At 41.9% G+C, this 27669-nt stretch overlaps 1 protein-coding gene across 5 annotated transcripts in view; it reads right to left on the reverse strand.

Annotated features, from left to right (window-relative positions):
* FTO (FTO alpha-ketoglutarate dependent dioxygenase) overlaps nt 1–27669 on the reverse strand; it is a 242490-nt gene that overhangs the window by 196342 nt on the left and 18479 nt on the right. For all 5 annotated transcript variants that reach the window (XM_033156872.1, XM_033156870.1, XM_033156873.1 and 2 more), the window contains exons 2-3: nt 7116–7193; nt 1578–2238 (exon numbers count right to left, since the gene is read on the reverse strand). In XM_033156872.1, the coding sequence (XP_033012763.1) occupies nt 1578–2238; nt 7116–7193 (739 nt within the window). The remainder of the gene's footprint in view (nt 1–1577; nt 2239–7115; nt 7194–27669) is intronic.

The raw sequence follows: 27669 nt of genomic DNA on the forward strand, positions 1-27669 counted from the left end.
GGGCGGTAGGGGGTTCTACGGCACAAGCTGAATCCTCCTTCCATTGAGCACTGGTGGCCGGTAAGGAAATTTTACCATCAAGAAAGATGCATTAGTGGGCAGTAGGTATAAAAAGGTTGACTACCCCTGCTCTACAGTGTCTCAAGGAGAGGCCTTTGCTATCACTTGATGGTACCTGGTATGAAGTTGAAATCTTCAGCATGCAAAGCATGTGTTCGGCCACTGAGCTATGGTCCTGTTGCAAGGAATTCATTGTACTTCTTGTCTGCTTCTGTTTTCCATTTCCTCATCCATATGTTCACTCCAGTCTGCACAGTGCAACAGTCTCTTGAGGCAGAGGAATGGCCAGTGTTTATTTGTTTGTGAATCTAGACACAATGCGAGCCACAGCTAGCACAAACTAGCTTCAAAATGTGGTATGCTATCCTGGCTTGGCAACCCGTCACAAACCATGGTTTAGTGAGCTTACATGGGTAAAAGAAAATCGTAGGTTTGGTGTAACATCTGAACATAGCAATTAATAGTTAAGGTGCCCCTCAGGCAGAGGTTTCCAGTCACTGTACTGCACCAACCTTGCTACCACCTTGCCCCTCCCCTTCCGCCTCCTGGTAAGCAGCAGCAATGTAGGCAATGGGAGGTCAGGTGAGCTCCACCAACTGCTACTGTTCAAGCTAGAGACATTCTGCTTTAATGCCTTCTAAAGGCGGGGCTGTGCTGAGAAGCATGCTAAATCCAGCCCTTTCACCCCTTGTGGAGGGCTATTTGAAGCAGGGAGTCCGCTGTAATCATGTAGTCTCCCTGCATATTTTAGAATCCTGACTGTCCAGAGTTTGTATGAATCCATAGCAGTGCAGCTTTCTTTTTGGTTTTTTTAATCAGTGTTGTGTAAGTCGCATAAAAAGCCTTTTAAAAAAAAAACCACAGAACCAACATTCCACATTACTTTCCCCGTCAACAGGGATGCTACATTGGAAAGTGAAGCATCTGACAGGACCACAACAGTTTAGCACGCCTGGGCAAGAATCTGTGCAATGTTGTGAAAACATGTAGAAATTTCCTTCCAAAGCATATTATTTACAAAGAAAGGACAGTAGGAAAAACGGTACAGAACTGAACCATGAATTCATACATGAAAAATTGCCCCAATAAGAGAGAGAGAGATCAAATCACAGCTATAATGATGATGATGATGATGATGATGCCTTGGAAATAGGTATCTGTGGGAACCTGGAGAGCAGAGATTTGAAAGGTTTTGCTTTCTTGGCTCCTGATCAGCAGGTTAATTATAGCAACTTTTCAGTCCATTTAAAGTGCTCCTGATAAGGGAAGCTGCAGCAAACATAGCTGAGCTCACTTGCCTCTCATTCTCCCCCCACCCCTCCGATATCCAGAAAGATTGAGAGGGAAAGTGGGGGAGGAGGCACATACAGTTTTGCATATGACACAGTAAACCTGCTAACAAGTTGCAAATTTACAAGCAGGTATGGGTGCCTCTTTTGTGCACCAACCGCTTAGCCTTAGGGGTTTTAAAACCGCACTTAAGAGTGAGACCCGGTTTTCATATTTGCTTTACCCACCTTCACAGCTATAACTATAGACAGCCACTGTTGACCCTTCAACTAGATTTTCATCGTGGTGCCAACTCACAGCCATTTTCCCCATTCCAAAATAAGGCTCTTGTTTCAAGAACGGCATTTGTTGTGGATCCATATAATTTAATAAAGACAGGTTGTAAGATGTTCTCTCTTTCAGATGGCTATGGTCATTCTCTGGGACATGAGAAGGGCTTTGATCTTGCGGAATGGATCCCATCTCTGTAATGGAAGTAGCATAATCCTGATGCCTATCGATGACAGGAGAATCTTCCATTCCTTTTGTTTCGGCCAAATTCTGCTCTTGCAAAGCCTGGATGGATTCTCTATGCAAGTAGCAATTAAGTTTGATTAATGCCTTGCAAGCCTTGGATATTTCAGGATGGGAATAATTTATTTCATAACCTTCCACAGGCCAGGGGACCGTAAATAACCTTGTGTTCAAATACTTGTAGGTACATCCTGGGTTTCCAATTAATATACGAGATACTGGGGTAACAAAATCTTTCCCTTTGATCCTTACAAGATCTTGGAAAAAACAATCATGCTTTTGCAAAGTCAAAAAAGCTTCCTGAACTTCTTCATGGACCTCTTTGGGAATCTTCTCAGCAGTTCTGAGGATGAGTTTTGAATATTTTGTCTTCCACTAGAAAGAAAAGAAAAATCATGGATATATTATAAATTTATATTGTTTAATGTTGAAACGTTGAGGTGTTAGTTATGGCTTATCAACCAAATAAATAAATAAATAGAGAGACTTATTTGGAGGAAGAGGATCGAGGCCTCAAGAGAAACCCCATACCAACTGAAGACTTGGGGGAGCCATCAGTAGTCCAAAGGCAGCCTGAAGAGTCCCATCTCATCAATGCTTTTGACTCCATTCTAAGCCCTGCCTTGATCCCTGATTCTCCTTCATTGCCACACACACCACTGACCTCAGAAGTGTAGGCAGCAGTAGACCTGATGGACAGCTTAAGTCACCAAAACGTCCACCTGGCTAATCAACACTCAAGGGTCTACTCAGGAAAAGGGAGAAGACCCAACTGCAGTCAGTCACCCAGTAGAAGCAGAGCTGGCAATAGGTGGGAAACCATTTCAGACCGAGTGTCAAGTGCCCTTCTGGGGGACACATGTGAGTGGTGAGCAGGGCCAGAAGCAAAAGTGAGCAGGCCAATGGGTGCAAATTTTACTTTTGTACCATAGCCCAGTTTTGTACACACCCCTCTCTATCCTCCATCCAAGCAAAGAAGAGATATTATCAGATCAAGTACACACTCCAGCCAGGCAAAAACTCAAGGAGGGTATGATTGAGAAGACAGCGGTTGTGTGAATCTGTCTCAAGAAACAGGAGGAATGACAAGAAGATAGTGTAAAAAACAAAGGAAAAGTCTGCAATGACACATCTATGGGGAAAGCATGCCATGCTTTTTCAAAGGCTGTAATATTTCACTCTCCTGTTAAAACTGGGAGTTAATGTGTTCCACATTTTAATGCCAGCCTAATGAGAGGCACATTACCTTTTGGCTTGTGAACTAAAGATTACATGCTTTGAAAGTATTTTATCAATATATCTTAAATGGTGTCTGCGGGGTTTCTGCTCTTTAAAAGCACCCTAAAAATGTTGTGCTTTTTTATTTTTTTAAAAAATCACACATTGGTATCTCATAAGAAGAAGAAGGAAAAAATTCAGGAAATGGAAACACATTTCCAACACATCATCTCAGAATACCGGTCGGTCTTCTTTAATTCTCCAGCCAGTCATCCTGCTATGTCCTACATCAGGAAAGCATTAAGAGATCAGAAGACCAAGGAAGGGGAAAAGAAAAAGGGAAAAAAGAAAAACCCCATGGAACTCATACTGGACACTTTTACTGATTGAAGGAACAAAAAAACAAAAAACAAAAATCCCGTGTAGTTTGTGCTTTATCTCTGACAGCTAATATTAAAGGTCACCTCACTCGTCATGCAGATAAAAGCAGTTGCATGACTGGACACTTCCAAAAAGCATACAAAACATTTCATGCTTAATTTTTTAACATGTCCATTATCCCAGAACAAAATTTAACACACCCATAGAAACTTGAGGCCCTACTACATATTTTCAGCAATCTACAAATCATAAAGTCTGTGCTTGAAGGACCCAGGATGACCTCGTCACTCAAGTGACAACAGCAAACCGCAAACCAGTGAGGTAATCTCTGGATAAACAAGTTGACACTTCAATTCTACATTATAAGATAGTAACATTTCACTCAAAGAAGACATCTGTATAGTGTTGATGTTCCTAAATGCACGTTGCTCTTCAGAGACTCATGACATAGTTCCAAGTATCACTGAATCATCGTGCTAGGCTTTGAAGAGGTTTCTTCTGAAACAACTTCTTTTTTATACAAAATTCATTGCTGTGCCCTACTGCTGCATTGGTAATTTTCTCCACTGAAAAGGGGCCACATTTGCACATCATGACGGACTATGTTTTAGTGCAATGTGAATGAGCCAGACAAGCTGCAATGAGCCCTGGACCTACTGGTTTGAAATGCGGTTTCAAACTGGCTTCTGTGAAGCATACCATAGTTGATGTTCACTGTAGTTTGTCAGTCTGGACAACACAATAAACTACAGTTTAGGTAAAAAAAAAGTAAAAGCTTTTGAACTCCTCCTTTGGGCCACACAACAGAAGGCAAGGGAGGTGTGAAAGCCTGAGACACACTGTGAATCATTATGGTTTGTTCATGTCAGATTAAACTATGGTTTTGCACCACACACAAATATAGCCAGCCTTCAAGGAAACCAGCGCACCGCTGTCTTCTTTTACTGCTCCGACAAGACCCCCCAATACAATTCTATTCCCATATTATTCATATTATTCCTAGTTGTGGTAGTAATAATAATAATAATAGTTGTTGTTGTTGTTGTCATGCCCTCTGTCTAAGGAACACAAGACAACTTACAAATAAGAGCAAAGCTTTCTATCACACCTGGCTATTTGTCTACTCTTGACTAGTCTAGGCTATCAGACTTTTTCACATCACCTTCTGCCCCAGTCTTCCCGAAGCATGAGTCCCCATATATTGAACTACAACACTCATCACCTCTCACCATTGGCCATGCCATCTAAGGAAGATGGGGATTGTAGTTCAACAGCATCCGAGATCCAAAGATGGGAATACTGGGGAACCTGTTCCTTTTTTAAATGGAGATGCCAGGAATTGAAACTGGGACCTTCTGAATGCAAAGCATGTGCTCCACAGTTGAACTATGGTCCTTCAACTAAGTTGTTTGTGGTTCAGTTCTACAGCACTAAGTTTGAGATAAGGGTATGTTTTAATAGATAAAACTTGGCATGGAACAGAACAGTCACACACCAAGTTTCAGAGTTCATAGTGTTCCCACAACACACGTGCACACACACCCTTTGCTCTGCAGCCCACAGGTGTATATGGACTGGGTGTCCATGCAAGTCCAACTTAATTCAGCTGGTCTGCAGCAGCATATTTATGAATTTATTGTTCAGAGGCAGCTCATCCACCGAATTAAAGATTCCTATTGATTTTTAATTACATTTTCATTGCCTCGTTGATTTCTTATATTTTATTGTGTTACAATTTGAATTCTATGGAATACAATGTATAAGAAAAAAAGAATTATTTTTTCAGTTAAACCTCTTCTAGCATAGCGCATTACAATGGCTACAGGCAGAAAAATCACTAAGTCATGCGCCAAGACCCTCAGCTATTTTCAAATGGTCCATGAGAACCACATCTCTACAGTATTATACTTCTGTTGTGGTTTTATTGTTAATTTTTTTTAAAAAAAATTCTATGTCTTGTTGTGAAGTTCACTGAGAACTGTGTTATAGGGAAACCTATAAAATATTATTAATAAACCAGAACAAATAACAGGAACATAGGAAGCTGCCTTTTACGGAGTCAGACCATTGGTCCATCAACTGTGTTCATGGAAGACAACCATACTCAGCTACAAGTGATCACAAAAGGAGAAGACCATCAAGCTCAATACTGTCTGCACCAGTTGTTCCCAAGCTGCTATCCTCCAGGTGTTTTGGATTCCAACTCCCATCAGGCCTAGCCAGCATGGACAATGATTATGGATGATGTGAGCTGGAGTCCAAAACATCTGAAGGACACCAACTGATCTACACTAACTCAGCCAAGGGAGTTGGGTTCAGATCCCTGAATCCAAAGTGGCAGAGACAGGTACAAGGAAACACCCAACGCAGCAACATGACTGATCCTGGAGAAGCTCACAGGAACCCCGGGGAGAATTCTCTTTTCTCACTGGCAGCTGCTCTCAAGGTTTCAGCCACAGGTCTTTCCTAACCCTGCCTGGAGATTGCGGAGGTAGAACCCAGGACCTCCTGCATGCAAAGCAAGTGCTCCAGCACTGAACTAAGGCCCTTCCCTTGAAAGGCATAATGGATGTCATCTGAAAATTTAGTGCTCTAACTCAGGGAGATGTAAGAACCTTAACCTTATTTTAACAATGAAATAGAAAGAAGGTACAGAAACTTCATTTCCTTCCTGTAACAGTGGGGGAGAAAATGAGATTATTATTTTTTTTAAAGATGCTACTTCGTATGCATCTTTCAGCCACATGTCAATACAAGAACGTTGACATGGCTATAATGTTGGAACGCCTGCTGAAGCTGTTCAAGCTAAATAAGAGATTCCTTTTTATGTCTTTCATCTCACTCAATATGTTCCAACTTAGTTTGACTGAACTCACCCAAGTCTTTCCATGTGTTTCTCATTTGACTGGGGTATTGTCGAAGAGGGACTTTAGCATATTCTTCCGTTTCTTTAATAACAATCCTTCTCTATAGCACTTTGGATTATACTTGTGCGTATCATTTTCAGGCTGGATTTTCTTTTTTCTGTGTAAGAGTCACAGAACTGCACGGCTGGGAGGGCCAGAGGGTTATCAAACTCAAACCACACTGTTCTGAAATATGTTCCACCTCCAACACACACACACACCAACCCATATAATCCATAACATAGCGCATCTCCCAAGCAGATAACAGAAGCAAACATGACATACTTACCATAATACTTGAAGAGGCCAGCAAGTAAGGCCCACAATGAGCAGCTGACATGGTGAAAGCAAACACACACACACACACACACAGAGAGAGAGAGAGAGAGAGAGAGAGAGAGAGACCACAGAAACAGAAAACTGGGTGTCAGGAAGCCTAACCTTTGTAAGTGACATGGATTAAGTCTTTAGGGCCTTGTCATCCTTCTCCAGGAACTGAATCTGTGTACTCTAGAACACAGCCTACTCTCAACTGAAGCTGTGCTATTTCAGAGAAAGAATGGTGGTAGCATGCACCTCCTCCTCCTCCTCCTCCTCAGAACCAGCCCACTCATGCCAGCTTTTCCTCAGTCATTTTGTCTTCTCTAAGCAATGAACTAAGGAATTCAAGAATAAAAATCACAAACTATTTCAAGTAGTAAAGGAATATTTCCCAGTATACAGAACACAAATCTTTGGAACTATTACCAGTTGATGGAAGCCATCATCCTTGGGTGTCAAATATGGAAGCCGGCTCTCTCCAAGTTCATCAAGAAGTTTCTGTTTCTAGAGATGCAAAAATAGATAATTTACATTGAGTTTTGGGTTTGTTTGTTTGTTTGTTTGTTTGTTCAAGTCATAGACATGCTAGGTATTAGAACTAATATACTGCTGTCCAACACTGGATTCAAGTTTTGGAGGGGTGTTCGGCAAGAAACCCTCCATGCCACACCATCTTTAGTGAGTCTACCTCCTCACCACCATTGTCACCAGCTGCTCCTCTTCCCCATGAATGCTATCATCTGCTTGCTGGCCACGTAGAAAGCCACTGAGGAAACAGATATGGTAGTAGCATCTACTGCTCCTCCTTCTCACCATTACTGTCATCTATATGCCAAAATAAGAGTTAGACAAAGAAACTTGTAGAGGAAGAACAGGCTCAGAAGGCTCTTGTCGGTGTATCTCCTGCTGGGATGTAGGACCTTGAAAGATGATTGACCATGCCCACCTGCCCTGCTCCCATCCATCTTGTACCAAGTAACTCAGAAGTAACTCCTGGTATTGTTCAACCACCTCTTACTGAGGAAAGAGAAGCGAGTCAGAATCAGATTTTGTAAACTCCACTTCTACTTCTATTTCCAATTGCCACTTAAAACAAACAGCCTACTTAGTGACTCCTCTGGGACAAAAAAAAAGAGGGATGGGGTAAAACATTAAGACTACAATCCTAAACATACTGGCTTGGGAGTAAGCCTCATCAAAATGTGGGCCTTGCTTCTGAGTAAATGTGCACAGGACTGGACAGTGAAATATCATATAAAGAAGCCTTGCAATGCAACCCCTGTGGAAGTTTACTCGGAAGTAATCCCCCTTGTGTTCTATATAGACTTTGCTTCTAGTAATACTGCTCCAGTAATACTGGAGCCTCAGTGTGTGTTGTGTTTAAAGATCCTTGGTTGCAACTTGGGTGAGTGGGGCTAATCTCTTGTTATGCAAAAGAGTAAATGAAAGCAAAAACAAAAGCTCCTGTTTATGATGAAGGATCCAACCCAATTCTTCCCGGCTTACATCTATGGTTTTGTTTCACATTCCTTTGCTTATCGCTATTTTCTGCATCATGTTACAAGACTAATGGATTTTTAAGTTTTACAGTACTTATGGAAATGGCATTTCTCAGGTTGAGTCATTAGCTCAGAAAACCCTGGTGTTGCCCTATCTGCTTTTCTTACATAGCCTCCACCAGCAACGTCCACCAGAGTGGGAGGGTATGTCACCCAAAAACCATGATCATTTATCCACTCTAATCAAATTGGTCTTTGCCTCATGTGGATCAAGAATTATATGCTCAGAGAAAATTTAGCTTTTGCATTGCATGTCCCAATCAGGCTTTGTTTTAACTTGGTAAATCACTAAAAACCGTCTATGCAAGAATGGGAAAAATTGAGTAAGAAAACAACAAGATGAGAACTAGCAACACAGAGTGTATTGAGCATGCATCCTGATTTGCTTGCACAGAGTTTAAGCAGAGATTAGCCTATGTCTGGTCTTTATGGAGCACTCTGATTTGCTTGCAGGTATGTAATACAAGACTAATTTAAATGAAGCCATCAAAATAGAAACAGAGTTAAATGCATCCTTCAGTATTAAAACAAAAGAATATGAAGCATTCTAAGATATCTCTGTAGTACAAATGTGTATCGTTTTCATATCAATTTATCTATCATGGCTTTTCAAAAAACAACAACAACAACCGGGAATTACAGGTTTGCAAGTGTGCTGAGTATTTTCAACAGTCCTTTTCACAGAATGACAGAGTTTCCAGAGATCCCTGAGCAAACGGTACAACGATTGGCAACACTAACCTATGCATATTTACTGGGAAGCACCACTGTGTTCAGTGGGGCTAACTCACAGGTAAATGTGCACAGGATTGCATCCTAAATCTGTAGTGGAGATAGTCCCGAAATGAATTGTTGTGCAGTGCACTCAGAACGTAATTTGCTGTAAAATGATTATGACAATGGTGATATTTAAAACATGGGGGGGGGAGATATCCTCTGCCCTTTTAAAATGTGGCTCTTTTGGGGGGAGTTATTAGGTTGTTGTTTATATTTTGATGATATATATTGTGGTTTTTATGTTGATCTTTTCTGTGAACTACCCTGAGCCCTCCGGATATAGGGCGGTATATAAATTCAATAAAGAAGAAGAAGAAGAAGAAGAAGAAGAAGAAGAAGAAGAAGAAGAAGAAGAAGAAGAAGAAGACTGCATACAGAACCTTACAATCAAAACAAAACACAGCCCCAGTCCTTTCCTTAAAAACAGCCAGTTCCCAAAAGCCTGTTAGAACTAAAAAGTAATCATCTGCCAGTGGAAGGACAACAAGGAGGGAGCCTGGCTAAATTCTCTAGGAAGGGAGTTCCAAAATCTAGGAGCAGCCACCTAGATGCAATTAGCTTCAATCACATTGTTTTTCTCTGCTTTACTGCCACTATGGATACTGGAGGTTGGGCCCTTGTGGCCATTCAGAGTTCCAGGAAGAGTAAGTCCCCCACAGCCTCCCACCACTTTTTTTTTTCAAAACCAGTGCATGCCAGCACAGTCAACAGAACAGTTAGTCTTTTAGAACTGCAACCAGGTAGCATTGACTAATCCATCCAACGCTCGCTTAACTGCAGCACACTGATTCTAAGTGGACTGACAACCACAGCATTAAAATTTATAAAACAGACATGTAGCCTGATCTCGCTGAGTTTACAGACTTCTTTGGGGACACATTATGAAAGTGACATGGAGTTGCTGGTGAAACCAAGTGGAATGTAACTTTAGATTAAGCTGGCAGGCAACACATTAGTGCATTCTGAGATTTCATATACTGCCCCTCAATGAGGCTAAACTTAGATTCACAAAATGTTTAGGGGGTACGCGTAACCCTGCGTACCCCCAGGAAAAAGCACTCTGTGTTTGTGTGTGTACACACACACACACACACACACACACACATGTTAGTTTTGAAAAGTACTAGTTTAGAAATCTATATTTACACATGCACACTTGGATGTTTGCATGTAGACACAGTGAATGTAGCTATATTAACATTATTTATGGCATTAAACACAATGAAATGATAAGTCTGGTTTTGCTAAGCCTCAAGTAGAGTTCTCCAAAACTTCTTTTTTTTTAAAGGCTTATTCTCATGTTTGAACAACAAAAGGATGTTGAGCTGGTAAAGAAAATAATTCAGACGCATGGGGTAGCAATATATATACTGACAATTTCTTTGTCAAATGTTAAGCTCTTGGCAAAAGCACACAGCATTAAAATGCACTCTGGAGTGGAGGTAGTATCAGCTCACATTTGATTGTCAGATCTGACTAAGCGAATGCTCTCCTGCTTGATGTGCAGACAAATACACACACAGCTGGGTGGTATAACACACATCTCTTCTCATATATACGGAGCTGTCACACACGTGTCAAATACATCAAGTTACTTGCAAATTCCTCCAAAACAAAATGAAAAGCGGGGGTTGGGAATAAAGGGGAAAGAGGGATGGGGGGGGGGGAGAGTAGCTTTACCAACTGACTGAGCCGGTGCTTGAAAGTGTGCTGTGTTTACAGCAAGCTCAACAGGTAATTAAAGAGCTTGCAGAAGTGGCAACTTCCCCCACCCTCAGAGAGACATGAACAGACCAGTTCTGTGCAGGCATTGAGGGAACATGAGTAATGGGTTAAATATGTGTTTTAAACACATCTGGAAGCACACAAGGAGTTACTACTGAAGAAGTGAGGGAGTGGCAACCAGAAGACAAGCTGGCGTATGTGTATGTACGGTCCTGTGTGTGCGCTTGACTAGATGGTCTCTTCATCCCGCCTAACTCTATGAGCTGTTCTCTCAGAATAAAACCCACAATGGTATCTGCAAGGGGGGGGGGAGACTTGTTCACACAATACATAGTTAACTTATACAATTTGTTCCCACAAGATGTGGTGGTGGCCCCAGGATTTAAAAGGAGGTATGGGGAAATTTGTGGAGGTTAAATGCATGGACAGGGGGATGATGCTAGACTGCAATTGCCATCATCATTGGTCATGCTAGTTGGGAATCCAGCACCACCTGGAGGGCTACCGCTTCTCCACCTCTGACCTACACTGACTAGCAACATCAATCTCAGGTACTGGGGTGGGTGTGGGGGAATCTTCCCCCAACCCTAGTTGAAGATGTCAGGTATTCAACCTTGGGACTTCTGCAGATCCTCAACCACTTGGACTTCTGCAGATCCCCTCCACTGGGTAGTTCAACCAACGCACACTTCTTCTTACATTCTCAGTCAGGAAAAACAGGCATTGCAAGGAAAGGCAAATTCCTTTGCCCAGGTGCTTGAAATAAGAGACTCAAATCACCATGCAGATCATGGGTGAGGGATGCTGAGAGTTATAGCCCAGCGACTTCTGGAAAGCCACAGGTTCCCCACACCTGATCTAGATGGAAGCACAGCAAACAAAAACATGTATTAATCCCAACCTGCTGAAATACAGCCAACAGACATTAAGACAGGGTGAATGGGCAACGTCAAGCTTTGCTCAGGAAAAACTGCCATGGGGTGAGTCTAGTGATGTGCTTGCATATCATTCGTAGACTAGAAACACTGCTGGCAACAGAATGTGTTGCTCCTTCTTCTCCACACCCCCTCTGAAATGTCAAGACTACACAACACAGATGTGAAATGCACCAGAATCTGTTTGCCAACATTTGAAATGGATGAACACTTGCTTCACCTGTGCAAACACAGCTATAATAGAAAGCCAATAAGGCTGCTGCAAGACTTGGAGCAGTGTCTTGGCCTATCTCAGTATTAGCACACACATTTTTAAGGATAAATAATACAAGTAAATGGTTTAAGTTCTGCAAAATCCTTCTCCAGGAAGAAGCCAGTGGCGGTTTGTTGTCAGGTATATACAAAGCAAGATTGCTAGGAAGAAGTTGCTTTATGCTGTTGCATCTAACTCTGGTGTGGTGAACATTTGGTTTGTAGGCAAACTGTTCACACTTGCAGACCTGGAAACAGGGATACCCTCAGAGGAGCAGAAGCTAGCAGTGGGGCTAACAATCTAAACCTGGAGTGAAGAAGCTATATGTTGGTATTCTACTACTCCCATCAGCCCCAACTGGTACAATTGTCTCAGGGGCATCACATTAGTGAAGGTTGATCTAAGACAGGGGTCCCCAAACTAAGGCCCAGGATGCGGCCCAATCACCTTCTAAATCCGGCCCGCGGACGGTCTGGGAATCAGCGTGTTTTTACATGAGTAGAATGTGTCCTTTTACATATTTAAAATGCATCTCTGGGTTATTTGTGGGGCCTGCCTGGTGCTTTTACATGAGCAGAATGTGTGCTTTTATTTAAAATGCATCTCTGAGTTATTTGTGGGGCATAGGAATTCGTTCATATTGTTTTTCAAAATATAGTCCGGCCCCCCACAAGGTCTGAGGAACAGTGGACTGCCCCCCTGCTGAAAAAGTTTGTTGACCCCTGCTCTAAGATGAAAATGTTCGGCAGAGAGACCACAGTGAGAGGAAACATAACTTCTTCCTGCTAGGATCTCTCTCCCATTAGACCACCTTTCCCCAGCCTTATGTTCTCCAGATGTCTTGGAATACAACTCCCATCATCCCTGTCCAAACTGACAGAGGGTCAGAGCCATTTGGCCAGGGTGGACCACCACTTCCATCATTCCTGACCACTGGACAAGCTGGCTGAGGATGATGGGGGTTGGAGTCCATCAGCATTTGGAGGGGCACAGATCCAAGCAGGTATGAACTGTGTCAGATGCCTCTCAAGCAATCTGCATAGAATGAAATCTACATAAATTGCCTAGTGACATACCGTGTTTCTCCTAAAATAAGACACCGTCTTATATATTTTTTTGCTCAAAAAAAACACAGTATGGCTTATTTTCAGGGGATGTCTTATTTTAACCGTGTCGCATCGGTGCGCTGCATAGCCACGCCTCCCCAGGCTGTTTTAATGGGAGGTACCACGTCACTGTGGCTTATTTTCGGGGTATGGCTTATTTTTGGGGAACGGCTTATATTTCGCAAATGCATAGAAATCCTGCTATGGCTTATTTTATGGCTATGTCTTATTTTAGGAGAAACAGGGTAGAAGCAATGTGTTCCAGGACACAGACTGAGAGATACATTCCAGCCCACAATAAGAACCCTAAAGCAGTTTTCAACAGCATATACACCTTGAATAAATGAATACACACACACACACACACACACACACACAGCTTAAATGAAGCATGGCCACAATCCTAAATCATTGAGCACCTTTCCCTGACTCTCTGCAGTCCACGCAATCCAAAACTACAGGTATATTGTTACCAAATCACAGTCTCCACGGTTGATTACAAGGTGAAGCGACTGTAGAATCCGATGAATATTAAGCAAATATTTTTAGAAGGAGACGTGGCACTCACATTTTATTTATCTTCACACCAGAGAGTTCCCAAATGGTAACAAGCTCGCATTCTGCCGTGATGGCTTCTTGGCACAGCTACCTATTACGGTAATGAACTTCATGTGTAATTTTGTCAGCTTATGTTTGATGTTATTGCAGAGTGTGTACTTTGTGTCCTCCTAGTTTACCCTCTCTGTTCAGTAACTATTGAAAATGTACTTGCACCGGCTTGTCTGATGGAAAGTCAATCATGCTAATGGCAGAATAACTATTCTGCATATTGAGATTCACTGAGGCTTGCAGGCTAAGTACATCACTGATTGACTCTTGTTACAACGGGATATAAATACAAGTTGCTAACCTGTTTTTAGTTAAAACTTATTTAAAAAGAAATCTTCCAACTTGGGGGTGGTTGGAGGGGGAATAGTTCTGAAGCACATTCTCTCACACAAATGTATGAAGGAGATGCTTTATTATAGCAAGTCAAACCATTGGACCCTCTATTCCAATATTTTTTATTTAATAGGTGAAGAATCTCAGACCCAGGGGTCACATGCGGCCCTCCAGACCTCTCTACCTGGCCCTCAGAACTCTCCCCAGGCCCACAGGAAACCGGAAAAGATCTGAAAGTAAAACTGTTTGGGGAACTCAAAACTTTTCACTTGGGAGAGAACTTCCCAAGTACCTCTATGCTCTGTAGCACGCATGCATACGGGAATGTCACTGCTTCAGGGAAGCATCAGAACATTTGGGATGTCAGCAGTCATTACATCAATCTCCACCCGCTCTTCAGAGCTAGCTGCATGTCTAGTAGCAACCAACAGATCAAATATGGAGGAAAGTCTGCCATGCCTATGGAAGCAAGGGGTAGAGAACATGAATGAATCTGCTGTTTTACACATCACAAGGTACAAAGATGAGCAAAACCTAGCACAGTTAGTACAAAAAGCACATTCCTACCATTTGGTGGCCATCTTGCTAAGAAATCTAAAGCATCAGCATTTATAGTGGAGCAACCATCTACCAACTGCATAACACAGAGAGATAGAATAGATTTGCTTCCCCTATTTCAACTCCTCACCTCGTAAATCAGCTGGCCCACTTTCTGGTTTCCACTGAGACACACAGAGAGAAAGAAAACTTCTAATCATGCATATATGCGCAATTTGCTTGCCCTACGTAACTGTGCAAAGAATTAATTTATGCACAGAAACAGCTCTGCTACACGTGAAAAATGGTCTTCATTAGAAGCATTCTTTCACAGACCCTTGCCTCCACAATGCTGAAAGTCCCCCTAATTGCCATTTTAAAAAAAAAATCCAAAAGAGATGTTATTTTAAACACACATACACACACAACCTGGCACATAACAGTAGCCATTAATGAAATGGAATAGCCAATCTCCTTGTCTAGCCAAGTGTTAGATTTGTCACGTTTGATTTAACCATCAAAGTAATTATAGCAGGAAGCTAACAAATGATAAACCATTCAAACATGGCCTCTCTGTGGTGGGCACATGACCTCTTGCCCTGCCAAAGAATACCCTATAAAATTAAACTACTGGCAGGACCATGAACGCCTTGACAGCATCATCTGTCTTCAAGATCAGAAACTGGTGGCCCTAGACAATCACCACCCCTGCCCCCAGTATCTCTCTCTCCAGCCCCCGCCTCTCTCACACTTCCCCACACACACCTAAGGTAGCAAACCAAAGGCAAAAGGAGTGTGTGGGGAAAGTGACTATGGGTAACTATGGCAACAAGCCTTGCTAGGTTGGTCATCTCCTCCCATCCTTAAAGCAGTCCACTAATGAAACTAACTAATGTTGACTTAACAGATTTAATGGAACAAAAAAAAGAAAAGATTATCGGGGGAGGGTACTTTACCATCTAGGCACCACAGAAAAGGCTATGTTTAAGGTGGCCACCTGCATAACTTCTGAAGGTAGGGGCACCTGGAACAGGGCCTCACAACAACCATGTGAGGTAGGCTTTGGCTAACAGAAGCCAACTGACCCAGGGCCACCCAGTATGCTTCATGGAAGAGTGGAAATTTGACCCTGTCTCTCCCTGGCCATAGTCTGATACTCCTAACCACTATACCACATTATCTTGGAATTGTGTCAAGGAATAAAATGAAAAAGGCAGAGAAGACCTCTATGTACTAAAGTACAATGCCCAGAATGGAGAGTCCTAACAAACAACCTCGTTAAATTTCTATGTGATTGTCAATCGGGGTTGGGAGTTGGTTCCTTTATGACTTACGCATCCTCTACGCCAAATATTGTGATTACTGCTCAGAGGTTTCTTACAACCAAGTGGTTTTTTTAAAAAAAATAATTAAATAATTAAATCAAATTATATAATTTAGAGAATTATATAACCCAATCTCTCCATTAGGCACTTCATTCTGTCCACAGTATTCCCCCCCACCCCCCTCTTCCTCAAAAATGGAATAAGGGATGCACACCAAACAACTTCAGCTATTGTCATAAATCATCCAGAAAGTTTGCAAATTCTAATTGGCACACCAGTGCGTTTGGCACATGGAAGAGAACATTCATCCTTTGGAGGGAGGGAGGGAGGGAGAGAAATCTCACTCTGAAGCAACATAGCTTAGAGTTGGAGGGGGTGGAAATACTATGTGCCGATAGCCTTCTGTCAAATCAATTCTGACATACTGAAATTATTACAGAGATGGAGCCAGGCTAAAAGATTAATGCTCAAAGAAAGTTGACTTTTGGCAACGAAAAAAGTGTGATGAGTCCTTACACTAATGTAAGACTATTCTAAACAGTGCCTCCACTGACAGTTAGAGTTCAGAGGTAGAGAATTGAAAACAGGAGCCTGCTTCCAATCTTGCACTGAAATGGAAACAAGAAGCCCCTGCAAGGGGGCAGGGTGGGGTGGCGGAGAGAAACAAGGCAAAGAAACTAATGGAAACCAAAACTACTGAAAGATGAATAAGTACCTATAGCCACCACCACAGTATTATTACCAAGTAATTTATGCACTACATGTATGCCTTAATCCAGCCAGGGCCAGCATCAGTACCTGACATCCCCATAGCCATGCCACTGAACATCAGAACACAAGCAGAACCTGCTGGATCAGGCCAATGGCCCATCTAGTCCTGCATTTCATTCTCCCGGGGGCCAACCAAGATGCCTGCGAGAAACTCGCAAGCAGGATTTGAGCAAAAGAGCACTCTCCCCTCCTGTGGTTTCCAGCGAGTGTGGAGGCAGAGCTAGTAGCCATCAACAGCCCTCTCCTCCATGAATCTGTTTAGTCCTCTTTCAAAGCCGTCTAGGTTGGTAGCCATCACTATCTCCTGTGGGAGCAAGTTCCATAGTTTTAGCTATGTGCTGCATTAAAGATTTTCTTTTATCTTTTATCTCCCCACACACCCTTTTTTTGACCAAGCCCTCCAATAAGTCCTTGGTAGCTAGATATCTAGTCACTCCTTTAATTCAGGCTATGGTGGCTGGGGCTGATGGGAGCTGTAGTCCAAAATATCTGGAGGGCCCAAGTTGGGAAAAACTGGAGTAGATGGATAAATAGTCTAAGGCAGACGTCTACATTCTTAATATCTGGCTTTTCAGATCCCTGTAAAACACTTATTTGTAGTCCAAACTGTTATTTAATGCACAATATTTATTACACAGTACAGAGAACAGCGAAAGGAGAAAGATAGCCTCAAAGACAAAACGACCATTAAATGATTTAAAATAGAAACTATCTCTTTAAAAAGAGGCTTGAAACATTCCTAAAGATAGCACTGATACCATAAAAAAACAATGTTCTGTAAATTCTTTGCGCATTTTAAAAGCCCCCTAATTGTCAGAGTGCAGTTTTGCAAAGTTGTCCTTGATGACCGCTCTAAAGATCTTACATTAGCACTAAGGCCAGGTGCTAAGTGCTCAGGCTTGGGCCCACACCATCGGCTAAAGAGAAGATCAATAAGTAGCCAGAGCATTAAATTTCCACATACTGTAGCTGTCATGCCCATTACATCGAATTTGAACATCTTCACAGGCGGTTACAAAATGGCTACCTCTTGACATTTTTCACTATGAAGCAAAATGTGAAATCTCCCCAGTTTACACTTCCACCGTAAGGTTAGGTTGAGAGATGTCACAAATCTAGATCTGTGCAGATAACTTCACAGTTTGACAAAAAGAATAAGGCGGACCATTTATTATTTATTCATCTATGCTTTCCTCTCTCCTTCTTCTTCTTCTTCTTCTTGTCATCTTCTCAAGGAGACTCCAGTATCTATTTACTTTCCGCGTGTGGGGCACAGAAAGGCCTCATTCAGGTATTCAGGTACAGGAAGCCATTATGAAAATGAGCAACTGTGGGCCTTGAGGACTGAGCTATCCTCCATCCCCCAGTGACATCCAAACCTGGACAACTGTCATTTATGTGAGCAAAAGTGAAAGCTTTCTATCTTCTCTCCTCATGGTTTGTAGAACAAACAGGATTAAGTAGCCAAAGAGACCTGCCAGCAATTTTCATGTGGTCCATGAAAAAAGGGTTGAGTTTGAGAACCATTCACTAAAAGCTTGTTTTGTCCCACATAAAGCTACATAAGTTTAAGACTCTCCCTGGGTAGCCCCACTGTTCCAGGAATGGGGAGAGTTACCCACAATACAGCTTTCTCAGTAATGGCACCAACACTTTGGAAATCCACCCAGACAGGTTTCATTGCCTCTCTCCATTACGTTTTCAAAACCCAATGAAATCTGTGGGGTTCTAGAGAGCAATTGAGAGCCACTAAGCATGCACTTCCATGGCTGCTTTTTTGTTTACTACTATTTAAATTGATTAACTGGCTAAGAATGTAGGAATGGCTTATCTAGTCCAGCATCCTGTTCTCACTGTGGACAACCAGATGTATGTGGGAAACAAACCACCAGCACTCTCCACTCTCCAGCAACTGGTATTCAGAAGCATTACTGCTTCTGACCATGGAGGCAGAGCATAGCCATCATGGCTAGCAGTCATTGATAGCCTTATCCTCCATGTTATTAAAAGATTATTATTTTGTGCTCTAGGTTTTAATTGTTTATCTATCTATCTATCTATCTATCTATCTATCTATGTACTTAGTTTTTTAAACCTTGCATAATTCTCCTGTGCAAAACAGATGGGTTATGAATATTTCAATAAAGAAAATACGTTTTTCAACTCAAGCACTGTATTTGTACCAGGGAGGTTTTAATGAACACTGCACGGTCACATAAAGAGCTGTTTTAAAAATGCTTGGCATCTACTTTCTGTTGCAAAAGCAAATTTTGGGGGAGGATTTCCCCCTTCGTTGTTCCTACAAGTTCCTTCGGTCAAATATTCCAAAAAGAGTAACAGTAGAGTGCTACAGAAGGCAAGAAGACAATGGGCCATTGATCTATTATGCAATCGTTAGAGAGCAGCAAAGCATGTGCTACAGAGGCCAAACTGAGACACATTCCACAAAACAAAGAAATCACTCTTCTTCATCAACAGTAACTTGCTTGAAGAATACTTTTGTTGTCACAAAACAACTTAGACATTATTGCTTTCTTTGGCCCATTGATCCCAGTAATGGATTAAGGGGGCGGAAAACGAAGATATCATCTTGAAAAATAAAAATACTTTCATTTTCAGACATTTTGTTTCATTTTTGAGAGTAGATCGTATCTATTTGATTCATAGACTGTCCTATTACAAGGGCTCAGGGTAGATAAACTGAGCACAAGACTCCTCATCAGGGCCGTCTTAAGCATATCCGGTGCCGTGCTGCGAAGATCCCTCTGGCGGGGGGGGGGGGCATTTCCCAGAGTTGTCGACCTTTTTTTTAGGGCGCTGATGCCATGCTTACACATAATCTCTAACAAGCCCTTAGCTTAGAACAAAACAAAATGAAAAGGCAGAAGAAAATCTAATGAAGTCCTCAATTCCAAAGCAAGACTCATTCAAGACTCAGCAGTTCTTCTAATTCATCCTCATGATTCAAATCACCACATATCAAAAAGTTAAAGCAACCACCAGTTTGTTGTTCTTTAAATAAATTAATAAAGACACAATGACGTTCCCGGCCAATTTGTGTTTAAGTACAAAGCTGGCGTTTTCAAACATTGTGCGGGGTGGGGTGGGTATAAAGCAGTGACATCCTGAACCTAAAAAAGGACCCAAAACTTGGGTCACAAAGACTGCAGCCCTAACTGCACTTACCTGAGAGTAAGCCCTGCTGAATCTAATAGGACCTTACTTCTGAGTAGACAGTAGGACTGCAGCAAGAAACACATTTGGGAATTAGGGCTTTCTGTTTTAAGTCTCAACCAGAGGAAAATGTAATATTGGAGATTAGGGAGAAAGGAATATGAATAGATTGGGGGGAGAAAGTGGAAGTGGAGCGCAAGGTGTCCTGATTTTAAAAAATAAAAAAGCTTTGTGCATCCGCATCTAATCTTGCCCCTTTCGGAAATTTATTTATTGGTGTGTGTTTTTCTTTTTGTAAATCTACCAATGAATAAAATAAAATAAAATTGGGATTAATGGTTTTTCTCAGGGCAGTGGAGGTCATGTGTGCTGCCGTGTAGTTGTGGTGGCACTCAACCTTCTTCTGATAGGAAATGCTCTGCAAGGGGGTGGGGGGCACAAAAATGGGGAAGTCAAGGAGGATCAGTTGGGCAGGGGAGAGAGAAATGTCCCTATTTTCATCAGAGTAATGATGGAGGGTATGTGTGCCCAATTTTTCATTCAGAAGAACGAATGAAATGAATTGTGGGTGGGGCAGGGGGAGTGTGAAAATAAAATAATGGAAATTATGTGTTTGGTGTTCTCAACAGACAAGTCTCTTGCTCCACATTTTCCCCCTCCCCTCACTGATTCTATTTATTTATAACCTTATTAATAAATATATTAAATAGGGAAAAGTCTCAAAGCAACTTGACTTGATTTATTGCAGGTTGATGTGCTCAGTGACCAAAGTAAACCTACCTTGCCAGGTTGTTGGAAAGATAAAAGGGGGGAAGAGGAGGAAGCATGTATGTCTCCTTGAGCTCATTAGTATCAGAAACAGAACAGCAAGGATGGGTCATCAGTGTCCCTCCAAACGCTGCTGGACTACAACTCCCATCAGCCTTGATCATTGGTCATGCTGGCTGGGTATGATGGGAGTCAGATTCCAACATCTGGAGAGTCATCAGTTCCCCATCCCTGTACAGTGGTACCTCGGGTTAAGAACTTAATTTGTTCTGGAGATCGGTTCTTAACCTGAAACTGTTCTTAACCTGAAGCACAACTTTAGCTAATGGGACCTCCCGCTACCGCTGCACCGCCAGAGCAGAGTTCTTATCCTGAAGCAAAGTTCTTAACCTGAAGCGTTATTTCTGGGTTAGCGGAGTATGTAACCTGAAGCGTATGTAACCTGAGGTACCACTGTAGTATAGTAATCACTAGAACATTTAATACTACATCAGGTTTCATTCTGGGGACTAAATCTGGTATAAAATTAAGATGACCAAAAAAAAAAAACATCCAGTATCCAAAGATATGTTGACAAAAGTAATGGATGGTGTTGCTTCAACAATCATTTTCCAAAATGCTTGAGCTCTCAAAATGCCTGAGCAATAAGAAGGATTGGAATGGGGGGACCTAAAGAGAAAGGTCCATTCTGAGCACAGGGTAGGGTGTCCATCCCTTTTCTAGGACACTTAAATATCCCAGAAAGGAACAAAATGAACAGATCCGTTTCACATCAATGGCTTTGGGGAAGAGGAAGAAACATTAACCACTGCAGTTTTAATTATATACTTCAAGTTAAGAAGCAGTGAATCTTAAACAACTCTTGAACTCTGAAGGTGGACCCAAGGTGGACATGCCCTGATGCAACAGCAAGACCCAAAGTGCTACCGTTCTTTGCATAGCTGGCAAATATTATTTCAGAAGCCAAACTTAAAACTCCAGAAGGCATCCAACACCAACTAGAGGAAATCAATGTTTAACTTTAACTCAGAAGTACAGCCCTTGCTTTGCAGGCAAAAGGTCCCACGTGCAATCCCAAGGTTCATTTCCAGGTAGGGCCACGAAAGAGCCCTGTCTAAAACCATTGACAGCAGCTGCCAGTCAGTGTCTACACAGAACAGTGAGTCTGAACAAGTCTTGACTCAGTGTAAGGCAGCTTCCTGTGTTTCAAACTGACCCATTGCCTGAAGGCAGGGGTGTCGCACCCCCAGCTTGGGCAACTGATGCAGCTGCCCAAGCAAATTTTTCTGCCCTCACAAGACGTCCCAATTTTATCAGTGGTCACAATGAATAATTGAAGTAGACGCTATGATATTGAAACCTGCAGGCTATGTCATGCCCAGCACTCTTATAATCAGTGAGAAGGCAATTTGCATCCCTATCGGTTGAGGACGGAAGTTCTCATTCCTTCCCCACTCATCTTCTTCTGCTCTGATCAGCTCAGGAGGGGGAGGCTATGTGCTTGTTTCATATACATGTATTTGTCCAGTATGTGTGTGGTTTGGGGTGCATGTTTGTGTGTGAGAGGGACAGGGGGGGGGGAATGCATGTGAGACTGTGGAGCTGCCACACCCCAATTGGCATTCTGCTTCCACACAAGAACACAGTCAGCCATGGGCAAATGCAGCCCTGGGACCACAGCTGCCTTAAGAATGCAAAGGCAATGACATCTTTAAGCAGAGGTTCATTGGCCTCCTAACAAGGACGCTGCAGTAGTGTGTTTCCTACAATGTCAGCGGAGTTGGACTTGATGACTTTTGAGGTCCCTTTCTGCTCAACAATCCTATGATTGAAAGGCATTAAAATGCAGGCAGCTCTGAATCCAATTAACTCGATATCTTCTAAAACACCAAGTAAAGGAAGACTGCTTGTAGTGGTGTTTGGTTTTTCCTGCTGCTAAAAAACATCATCAGCAGTGCCAACACATGTGAAACTTTTGTTCCTGAATAACCTAAAGGTGAGGTGGGGTGTGTGTGTGTAATCTGCAGTATACCACAACAGCCTTCTTTCATGCTGGAAGTCCCAGTGGCATCCATTCTCTTTTTCTCCCATAGCTATTCATTTATTTTCTGCCATTCCCACCCAAAGTTGAACAATTAACAGCATCGTGTTTGCAAACCTTTCCCAGCCTATTGCTCAAAAAGCTTAAAAAAAAAATGTTTGCATTAGACATCGCGAGGATCCAGGAAGAGGTTAATGTACACCCGCTCAAAAACAATTGTGCGGAAAATAGCGGTGTCGTACAGGGCTGAGGTTTTGACCCGCTTAACTTTATTCACAGAATGCGCAATCCGTCACGTACAAAAACACAGAGGAAAAATGTGAGGCGTTGGTAAGTGCCCCTGTTAGTGAGAAATTCTGCTAATTATTACACCAAATAAGCATAGTTAACAGGCCAGAGCTGTGAGAGGGCCATGTTTCAGGGCATTAAATGGCTGCCTTGGATGGAGATGAATATATTACACTATGCCCTTTAACAATAAAACAATTTCCTTGACACCTAGAAACCAAAGCAGCTGAAGCGGCAGCAAGGAAAGGCTCAAGACTCCGCTGAGTTCAGCGAAGTTGCAGTGCCACCTAGCGATGTGCACGTAAATTTCATCTTCTCAACCCAAGGAAGTTGCATACAGTACTAATTTAGTCAGTGTGGAACCAAGAAGCATCCCCACCCACCATTACAGAGGCAACCATAGGCAAAGAGAGGGTACAATGCGACATTTGCCTTCCCCTACCCCTCCAAGTCTATACAACATAACGGGGGTATTTATGGGAACAAGTTAACCTTGAACTTACCTTTGCCATGTTGAGGTGTGCAACGTGAGAATAAGAAAACATACTGTGCCTCATAATGTTGTGCTACAGTACTCTGCTACATTTGAACTCTTGGATTTGTGATTTGTTTTAACCAAAGTAAACAGCTCCCCCTCCCCCCCAAAAAAAGAATAAATAAAACAAAACCCAAGGATTTGGCGGGTGTAAGAGAGAAAAACAGAAAACTAACAGATCAGTGCTTTGTTCCCAGAATCTCTTAAGTACATTTCCTAGGGCAGGCATCCCCAAACTCGGCCCTCCAGATTTTTCGGGACTACAATTCACATGATCCCTGACTACTGGTCCTGTTAGCTAGAGATGATGGGAGTTGTAGTCCCAAAACATCTGGAGGGCCGAGTTTGGGGATGCCTGTCCTAGGGGGTACTTGGCTGCTTGTTAGCATAGGTCACCCCGTTTTTTGATTTTTTGGTTTTGGGTTGAGTTTAGTTTGGGTTTGTATCTTTATAGTATCTCTATCTCGTTTCAGGGATTGTCACGGCTGAGTCTTTATACTTTTTTGGTCATTATATCCCGTGACTGTTTTTTGTCTTTTTGTTTTTCTGATATCAGTACCAGCATCATAATCCCCCGTCACCACATCCTATATGAATATAATTCTGGAATATGCTCAGGCTAGGAGTTTGAAATGTTCTCCAGGGGAAGTTCTAAAATTTGGGGAATAACAGAGTTTCTCTTTATATGCCAATAGCAAATGGATGATACAGTGATATGAGCAATGGCCACTCCGTACTGCAGCCTTCACACTAAAAGCAGGCAATGAAAGTTCACTTTCGCTCCCTGACACAGTAGAGGTTTTGAGGTAAACAGATGGAACCAGAACCATCCCAAGAATAAATGATTGCATGCCCAATAATGCAAAACACTATCGTGTCTATCTTCTGTAGAATGTATGGCTTTACAATCAGGGTTATTTTAGATTTGGTCTAGCCTTAACTGGCACATCTGCACCCACTCTCCATGGATCGCCAGCCTCCATGAGATTGCAACACTGTGTAGACCCAAAGACATCAAGGTATGGATCGGGTGAAAAGAAGAGATAGGGCAGGGTGTCACAGCTCTCATGCACTTCTGTCTACAACACATAATGTATGAGGGAGGTGTAATGGGACTAATATTTAGATAAATCACAGGATACGTGCAACATAATGACAGTATGGATTGCAATTAATGTCAGGAAACTCAAACATTCTCTACAATCCCCATTCTGCATCGAAACATCAGTCGCTCTCCAACTCCACCAAAACAATCTGACTTATTATTAAGAAAAGGGGGGGGGAATAGTTAGCAACCTCTGAAACAGCACACCATATATTAAATGGCTATAGGGTTTTTTCTTCCTCTTTTGATGTCAATGGCAAAAAATGCATTAAGAAAGAATAACTGTTTCATGTCATTCTGCTTCAGTATTAATAACCTGCTTTTAATTGCTCAACATGACAGATCATTAAATCCAAACAGGTTTATCACAGTGTAACAAACTTCATGCCTTAAATAAATAAAACTAATTTACCTATCCTGGTTTTTTAGAATTTATTTTTCTATAAATCATAATTGTGTGGCATGTTTATACAATAAACTGCCACAATTTATGTTCCCCAGATTTACTATTTTTAAAATAGGCCATTATGCTACACTTCCAATATGTTAATTTCCACCAAAGTTTCCATAACCAAGAATGACCTATATCAGGAGAAAGAATTTAGAACTAGACTGACCTCTGGCAGGAAGATTAACTTGCAAATGCCTGGGGACAGATGTCAGAGGAGGGAATTGTGTGTGCATAAGAAGAAAAACAGCAGAAAATATATGTTGCAATGCTATATAAGAAAGTGGTAATGTACCAGGGTAGCAAATACTAAGACTATTGTGCTGCTACCACCATTCAGGAAAGTGACACTTGAGTATTTGCATTAGTCAGAAACGTATCCACTCTGCTTTCACCATGGAAGAAAATCTCCATTACAGATTTTACAACCCCTGGGACACAGAAAGAAGCTGAATTTTCTGATGAAGATGAAGGCCATCAGCCATAAATTGCACCAACCTCACTCATACCTTGCTCCCATTGACAGGGAGGCTCAGTGGGCTGGTTTGGACATAATACTAAACCATAGTTTAGCATTACTATACAATTATGAATCTAAGTGAGTTTCAGGATTGTGTGTTGTCCCCTCCCCATCCTCATTGCAGCACGACTGTGAAGAGACTGAAACTTTCCACTTTAGATTAACTATACTTCTGCATGGCCTCTGAACCCAATAAACTGTTATTAATGTTAACTATGGTTTGCTGAAACAAGTCAACTTCAATTCATACTTTAAGAAGTTTGTTTTATTTTAGCAACCCATAGCTATGACTACACTTCAGGCTTTGGACATAATTCTAAACTGCCATTAATCTAAACTAGAAGCTACCAATCTCCTTTAGAAGGACATGTTCATGATGTTGGAGGAGCAGAGGGGGGCAGGGAGCATGCAAGCCTGAGACACATAGTGCTATGTCTGAACCCTCCAATTATATGATAGCCGTATTTTGCACTGCTAATTCTGCTTCACAGTATATCCTTGTGGGCATGAAATTCCCAAGGGCTGAGCATCGCCACAGTGAAAGTAGCAAGAGGGCTAGTTTAGGCTTAAGAGGACACTATGGTCGTAACTCTGCAACAACATGGATACCCAGCACTTCCTACTTTTTGAACAACAGCAGCAGCAAGAAAGGGAACGATCCAGGCCTCAATGAGCTTACAACTTAATTTATTTATATCATATTCACCTAGCCGTTTGCTCTCTTATGGGAGTCTCATAAGGAGAGTATTAAACTTTTTTTAAAAAGTAATGATAGCGATTTCAAAATGACATTTCAACAAAGAATTAAAACCTAAATTCATTTCCTCCTCCAAAGGTCTGTTGAAAACAAGGAAATCTCTTTCTGAAGTTATTATCCATCTTGCATTCTCCTTCCAGCTCAAGACTGACATACATATGTTTGCTGAAAAGGGCCGCTATTCATTTCCTCATGCAGGAAACAAATAGACTATACCCCTATAAATCTGAAGGCTCCTTCTGAATCCAAGCCTCTGGGTGTGTGTCGCCAATGAGTGCTCCCAGCATTTTACACCACAGTTTCAAGTGATTATTAACTTATCCCCAATCTTCAAGTGTTCCCAACACCAAAGGATTCCTTTTAAGAGGCATTTCCTCATTTCTTACAAATATAGTTCCCTGGTTATTCAAGGAAAAGAAAGGCTTACAGAAGCAGCCAGCAGTGCAGTTGGCTCTATTCAACTTGACAATAAGCACACCGTCTCTTTTCTCCTGTCAGGATGCTCCCTACACATGTAAATATTTAATGCTAATACCATCCTTCACTCAGGGCTCATATTGTCTGATCAAGCATCTATTTCTGTCTCTTAGATACACTGGAAGATAAAGAACATTTTTCATGTCTCCTGCTCAGTCACACAGAGCCTTGGATTCTCAAAAGTTCTCCAAAGTTCAATAATTCATTAAATGCCGCGCACAAGGGCCAGTCTCACTTGCTGAAACACACAACTCTAGACTATGGGGAAACTATTAAATATGTCTTGGTAAAAAAAAAAAAAATTAATGACATTGCTCCCAAGAGGTACTATTGTGTGTTGTCCACAAAGGAGGAGCCCATGTCATTTCTGTGCACATATTTACCAAGTCCAATGACTGCATTACCCTCAATGTTCAACATCTTGGTAGTTTGTTTTGCTGAGGATCTAAAAGCAAATCAGCTACCACAATTCTGCAGGAATTCCAAAGAGGCAGCAAAAGTTCACCAGAACCATGTTTTGCTTAACAAGGCAACAGGATGTTTATTATGTAATAAATAAGGGCATAATTCACCAAGGACAGCTTTTGTACATGTTTCAGAAGAACAGAGGGGATTTTCACATGTGCACTCTTCTGCAAGCCACGTTTGTTCAAATTAGGATTGGTCAGGAGATATTCCTGGAGGATTATGCCTCAAGTTGTCGTTTGGTGATGCTATACTGGCAACTATTTTCAAATTCTGCAATTGCAACGGGTTTGCAACAGCAACAATACAGAACTCAGCAGCTTGGAGCTTCTTTCAGACTTGAAATGGGGGGGGGGGGGCAATTTTCACCTTTTGTTCCCAGGTACACAAACCCAAGTTCAAAATAACTGAAATGTGAAGGGTAAAATGTCAGGTCTCAGGAAATGTAAGACTCCAGGCAGTCACAATCCAG

The sequence above is a fragment of the Lacerta agilis genome, chromosome 8 (assembly GCF_009819535.1).
Source record: "Lacerta agilis isolate rLacAgi1 chromosome 8, rLacAgi1.pri, whole genome shotgun sequence".
Lineage (NCBI taxonomy): Eukaryota > Metazoa > Chordata > Lepidosauria > Squamata > Lacertidae > Lacerta > Lacerta agilis.